Source organism: Calliphora vicina, unplaced genomic scaffold (genome assembly GCF_958450345.1).
Source record: "Calliphora vicina unplaced genomic scaffold, idCalVici1.1 scaffold_121, whole genome shotgun sequence".
Lineage (NCBI taxonomy): Eukaryota > Metazoa > Arthropoda > Insecta > Diptera > Calliphoridae > Calliphora > Calliphora vicina.
Window position 1 is genome coordinate 3,155 of NW_027052608.1, and position 7,166 is coordinate 10,320.

Consider the following 7,166-nt stretch of genomic DNA (forward strand, 5'->3'; position numbering starts at 1 on the left):
ATATAGCTGGCAATAATGTTGCTGGTGGGGCGTCTCCAAAGATAACCTGCTTAATGAAGCTAAAAAAAAGTCTTACTAAAATAAGCAAATTTATAGCCTTGACGTTTTTTGGGTTTATTTTAGCACAAGCTCACAAAAACAGCACCTAAATACAGACTCATTTAAAAAGGAGGGAGAAAAGGGAAAAGGATACAAAATTACAAGATCAATAAAACAAAAATTGTATAAAATGTTACTAGATTCTTTAAAGAAGAAATAAAAAATCGCTACTTGGCAAAACATACAGTTAAAGTATGAGCACAAAAGAAATTTAAACTTTTATTAAAAAAATTTTGCCAGAACAATAACTCTCATTTCGAATTTATTTAATTTCTCTTAAAATCTTAACTATCTACATAAAATAGTTAATTTTTCATTACAACTAACTTTAAATCAGCTTAAACGCCTAATAACCCTTAGCGTAATGCATTTAATTTTAATCCCTATATTAACTTTCCTCTAAATAATCCTAATAGTATGCTTTACTTCCACATCAACTGTTATATACAAAATAATACAGCCAACAAACAGTTTAAAGTATAACATTTTTTCGACAACATAAAACCATAGCCTACTTTTAGGCTATTTATTGTTGATGCTTTTTTCAATAAAATCAAAGCATATTTTCAGGGTTCATTTAATTTAATGATGTTTAATTTCACGTGAAACTACAAAATACACTTCAACTACACCTTTTTTCGAACGTGCTCAGACCATAAAACAAATGATTTCACTAGGCAAAACAAATTTTTATTTTTCGCAATAAATCTTTATGGCTTTGATTCATTCATTCATTTACACTAACAAAAATGAAACAATAAAAGCAACAAAGGCTAACAATCAAATTCATACAAATCATCAATAATCAAATAACAAAAAAAAAAAAAAACACAGCAATAACAAAACAAGCTTCTAATTCATTGAAGCATTAACAGTTCTATTTTATTATTTATTTTGTTGGTTCAAAACCCAAAAACAACTGGGTTAGAACATGATGATGTAAAAAAACAAAAAATATAAAACAAAAGAGAATTTTTCTTCCCCATATAACCACAAAAACAAGCCAATACCATAAACCAACTAAAACAAAAAATCTTAAAATCAAAAAAACAAAACTTATAATAGAGTATAAACAAATAAACTCATAAAACAAAAATGAATGAATGAAAATGTAAAAAAAAAATAAAAAAAATATTCACACATCTTTTGGCTGAATTGTAGACAAGACGGAAGAACAGACAGACTAACAGACCAAATAAACATGGGTTTTATGAACTATTTATTAGGGGAAGGCAGGATTGATTAAAGAACAGGAAATTAGAAAACCAGCTATGCAAAATTTCACTAGAAGCTAAACTAAAACCAGAAATAGAAGCCGAAATAGATCCTGAACTAGAAACTGAAATAGAACCTAAACTAGAACCTAAACTAGAACCTGAACAAGAACCCGAAAAAGAACCTGAACAAGAACCTGAACTAGAATCTGAACTAGAACCTGAATTAGTTCCAGAATCTAACCAAGAACCTGAACTAGATCCTGAACCAGAACTAGAACCTGAATTAGCACCTTAACTAGAACCTGAACTAGAACTTGAACTAGAATCTAAACAAGAATCTGAACTAGAACCTGAACAAATTCCCGAATCTGAACAAGAACCTGAACTAGATCCTGAAGTAGAACCTTACCTAGAACTAGAACGAGAATCTGAACTAGAACCTGAATTAATTCCCGAATCTGAACAAGAACCTGAACTAGACCCTGAACCTGAAGTAGAACTTGAACAAGAATCTGAACTAGAACCTGAATTAATTCCCGAAAATGATCAAGAACCTGAACTAGATCCTGAAATAGAACCTGAAGTAGAACCTAAACTAAAACCTAAACTAGAATCTGAACAAGAATCTGAACTAGATCCTGAAGTAGAACCTTACCTAGAACTAGAACAAGAATCTGAACTAGAACCTGAATTAATTCCCGAATCTGAACAAGAACCTGAACTAGACCCTGAACCTGAAGTAGAACCTGAACAAGAATCTGAACTAGAACCTGAATTAATTCCCGAATCTGAACAAGAACCTGAACTAGATCCTGAACCTGAAGTAGAACCTAAACTAAAACCTGAACTAGAACCTGAACAAGAATCTGAACTAGAACCTGAATTAATTCCCGAATCTGAACAAGAGCCTGAACTAGAACCTGAAGTAGAACCTAAATTAAACCTGAACTAGAACCTCAACTAGAACAAGAATCTGAACTAGGACGTGAATTAATTCCCGAATCTGAACAAGAACCTGAACAAGATCCTGAACCTGAACTAGAACCTGAAGTAGAAACTAAACTAAAACCTGAACTAGAACCTGAACAAGAATCTGAACTAGAACCTGAATTAATTCCCGAATCTGAACAAGAACCTGAACTAGATCCTGAATCTGAACTAGAACCTGAACTAGAACCTGAACTAGAACCTGAACTAGAAACTGAACTAGAACCTGAACTGGAACTTGACTTGGAACCCGAACTAGAACTTGAACTAGAACCTGAATTAGTTCCAGAATCTAACCAAGAACCTGAACTTGAACTAGAATCTAAACAAGAATCTGAACTAGAACAAGAATCTGAGCTAGAACCTGAACAAATTCCCGAATCTGAACAAGAACCTGAACTAGATCCTGAAGTAGAACCTTACCTAGAACTAGAACGAGAATCTGAACTAGAACCTGAATTAATTCCCGAATCTGATCAAGAACCTGAACTAGATCCTGAAACTGAAATAGAACCTGAACTAGAACCTAAACTAAAACCTGAACTAGAACCTGAACAAGAATCTGAACTAGATCCTGAAGTAGAACCTTACCTAGAACTAGAACGAGAATCTGAACTAGAACCTGAATTAATTCCCGAATCTGATCAAGAACCTGAACTAGATCCTGAAACTGAAATAGAACCTGAAGTAGAACCTAAACTAAAACCTGAACTAGAACCTGAACAAGAACCTGAACTAGAACCTGAAGTAGAACCTAAATTAAACCTGAACTAGAACCTGAACTAGAACAAGAATCTGAACTAGAACCTGAATTAATTCCCGAATCTGAACATGAACCTGAACTAGATCATGAACTAGAACCTGAACTAGAAACTGAACTAGAACCTGAACTGGAACTTGACTTGGAACCCGAACTAGAACTTGAACTAGAACCTGAACTAGAACCTGAACTAGAGCCTCAACTGGAGCCTGAGCTAAAACCTGAAGCTCAACAATAGCCGGAATTAGAACCTGAACTAGAACATGAACTAGAACCTGAACTGGAGCCTGAACTAGAACCTGAACCAGAACCAGAATTACAACCTTAACTAGAACCTGAACTTAAACCTGAACTAGAACTAGAATCTGAACTAGAACCTGATCTATAACCTGAACCAGAACCAGAATTACAACCTTAACTAGAACCTGAACTTAAACCTGAACTAGAACTAGAACCTAAACTAGAACCTGACATATAACCTGAACTAGAACCTGATCTTTAACCTGAAATAAAATCTAAATTAAAACCCAAACTAGAAATAAAACCAGAACCTAAATTAAAACCGAAACTAGACCTTGAACCTGAACCAGAACCTGATCTAGAACCTGAACTAAAACCTAAACTACAACATGAACTAGAACCGAAACTAGATCTTGAACTAGAACCTGAACTAGAATCTGCACTAGAACCCAAAACTAGATCCTGAACTAGAACTTAAACCGGAACTAGAACCTAAACTAGAACTAGAACCTGACATATAACCTGAACTGAAATCTGAATTAGAACCTGAACTAGAGCTAAAACCTAAACTGGAACCTGAACTAGAGCTGGATCCACAACTAAAACACTAGAACCTGACATATAACCTGAACTAACATCTGAATTAGGACCTCAACTAAAACCTGAGCTAGAGCTAAAACCTAAACTGGAACCTGAACTAGAGCTGCAGCCACAACTAAAACCCAATCTAGAATCTGAACTGGAAACCGAACTAGAAAATTTACTACAGCCTTACCTAAAACTATCATTAGGCATTCTTCCCCTGCTTTTGATAGCTTTTATTTCGTATTGCAAAAATCATTTAAATAAATTTACTCACAAACATGTATTTAGGGCTGCTATTTTCTTTCTCTTTTTTTATTATTTGAAAATATGTTCTAGATGAATAAGTAGGCATGTCTGTCTAGTTGAATAAGTGTCTGTAAATGTGTATAATTTATAAAAACTTTGCAAATCTTGATTTGCAAAATAATAAGAAGAATCATCATAAAGACAAACATTTAATATTGTATGAATATAAATGTTTTATAGTTTATTTTACAACATATTTAGTTTCATGTTTCTTTTATGCATCTAGCACATTGTTTCCATTGTTAAATTATTTTCCAAAAATCATAAAATGTGTTGTGATTTCATAAAATATATGATCTATGTATAAAAACAGTTTTGAATTTTCTTTATTATTCATATTATTGTTATGCTCGATTAGTTAAGGAATTTATTATTTATTGTTGAGTGGCAGAATGTTTGAATCATGTTTAACAAGTGTTCGTTTACTAAATTTTGAAGCATTTGTTAAGGATGTTAGATAAAATTTAATAATATTTGATGAAAGTGTTTAAATCTCAAAAAAGGCTGTTGTTCATTTGGAGGCTTACTGTTTACCAACCAATACTTCAATTTACCATTAGTTGGATTTAGATGGCAAAGCTCCCTTATATCGAAAATGTAATGGTTGTACGTGGAAAACAATCTCAAGGTGTAAAGCTACTCCTCAAAGTTTTTTACAACTTTAGAACATCAACTATGTTTTGAAAACTATATTAATCAAAAGTCATTGAATTTATTTGACAACACAGACAATAATCAACAACAGAAAAGTTTTCTCTAAAAAGTGAATTTTACAGTCACTTGAAAATTAACGATTAAACATCCTGCCTTTTGAACAATTTATTCCACACAAGTATGTGTAGAAATATCTCTGTATATTCCGGTGTAAGTAAACTGGGTAAATGTGTGTCTATGTCTGCATTCTTGCAACTTGCAACCAAAAAGTTTCCTTTGCTCTTCTACCAGCTGGAAAATTGTTTATGTATGTTTGGGTGCATTTGCGTTTCGGTGTCTTTGCCAGTTTGCATGTGTGCAAAGTATATATGTATGGATCTGTGTGTCTCAGAGCCAGCTAAACATTAAAGTAAATACTTGACTACCAACAGACAGGAACAATACAAATTCAGCATTACCTGGCTCCTAGCACCAGCACAATTGCAATTACTTTTGCTTTCTCTTGTTTCAACAATTTTTTCACTGCTTCACTTTACGGTTGTTGGATGATGGTACTTGTAACAGTGACTATTCAATTTTTATCTCGCTTGATTCTGGAACTACAGTAACAACAGCAACAACGAAAGTACTTTGTTAATTATTTTTCCTAGATTCGTACTCACTGGTGCTACTACTACTATTATAGCTACTACTAAATACTTTAAAGTTAAGTGCATAAATTAGTTCTATAGGAAACCAACTGCATTATACAAAAAGTATGGGAAGTTTCCAAAATAAAATCGATCAAGAACATAACTAGAACAGAGCTAGAACAGAACAGAACTAGAACAGAACAGAACTAGAACAGAACAGAACTAGAACAGAACTAGAACAGAACTAGAACAGAACTAGAACAGAACTAGAACAGAACTAGAACAGAACTAGAACAGAACTAGAACAGAACTAGAACAGAACTAGAACAGAACTAGAACAGAACTAGAACAGAACTAGAACAGAACTAGAACAGAACTAGAACAGAACTAGAACAGAACTAGAACAGAACTAGAACAGAACTAGAACAGAACTAGAACAGAACTAGAACAGAACTAGAACAGAACTAGAACAGAACTAGAACAGAACTAGAACAGAACTAGAACAGAACTAGAACAGAACTAGAACAGAACTAGAACAGAACTAGAACAGAACTAGAACAGAACTAGAACAGAACTAGAACAGAACTAGAACAGAACTAGAACAGAACTAGAACAGAACTAGAACAGAACTAGAACAGAACTAGAACAGAACTAGAACAGAACTAGAACAGAACTAGAACAGAACTAGAACAGAACTAGAACAGAACTAGAACAGAACTAGAACAGAACTAGAACAGAACTAGAACAGAACTAGAACAGAACTAGAACAGAACTAGAACAGAACTAGAACAGAACTAGAACAGAACTAGAACAGAACTAGAACAGAACTAGAACAGAACTAGAACAGAACTAGAACAGAACTAGAACAGAACTAGAACAGAACTAGAACAGAACTAGAACAGAACTAGAACAGAACTAGAACAGAACTAGAACAGAACTAGAACAGAACTAGAACAGAACTAGAACAGAACTAGAACAGAACTAGAACAGAACTAGAACAGAACTAGAACAGAACTAGAACAGAACTAGAACAGAACTAGAACAGAACTAGAACAGAACTAGAACAGAACTAGAACAGAACTAGAACAGAACTAGAACAGAACTAGAACAGAACTAGAACAGAACTAGAACAGAACTAGAACAGAACTAGAACAGAACTAGAACAGAACTAGAACAGAACTAGAACAGAACTAGAACAGAACTAGAACAGAACTAGAACAGAACTAGAACAGAACTAGAACAGAACTAGAACAGAACTAGAACAGAACTAGAACAGAACTAGAACAGAACTAGAACAGAACTAGAACAGAACTAGAACAGAACTAGAACAGAACTAGAACAGAACTAGAACAGAACTAGAACAGAACTAGAACAGAACTAGAACAGAACTAGAACAGAACTAGAACAGAACTAGAACAGAACTAGAACAGAACTAGAACAGAACTAGAACAGAACTAGAACAGAACTAGAACAGAACTAGAACAGAACTAGAACAGAACTAGAACAGAACTAGAACAGAACTAGAACAGAACTAGAACAGAACTAGAACAGAACTAGAACAGAACTAGAACAGAACTAGAACAGAACTAGAACAGAACTAGAACAGAACTAGAACAGAACTAGAACAGAACTAGAACAGAACTAGAACAGAACTAGAACAGAACTAGAACAGAACTAGAACAGAAC

At 33.8% G+C, this 7,166-nt stretch overlaps 1 protein-coding gene across 1 annotated transcript; it reads left to right on the forward strand.

Annotated features, from left to right (window-relative positions):
• Positions 1-2,280: 2,280 nt before the first annotated feature.
• LOC135963057 (protein TsetseEP-like) lies at positions 2,281-2,990 on the forward strand (the record flags this gene model as incomplete). The annotated part of the gene is made up of 1 exon (XM_065514837.1): positions 2,281-2,990. A coding segment is annotated over one exon (710 nt), but the record flags the coding sequence as incomplete, so codon positions are not given.
• Positions 2,991-7,166: the final 4,176 nt, after the last annotated feature.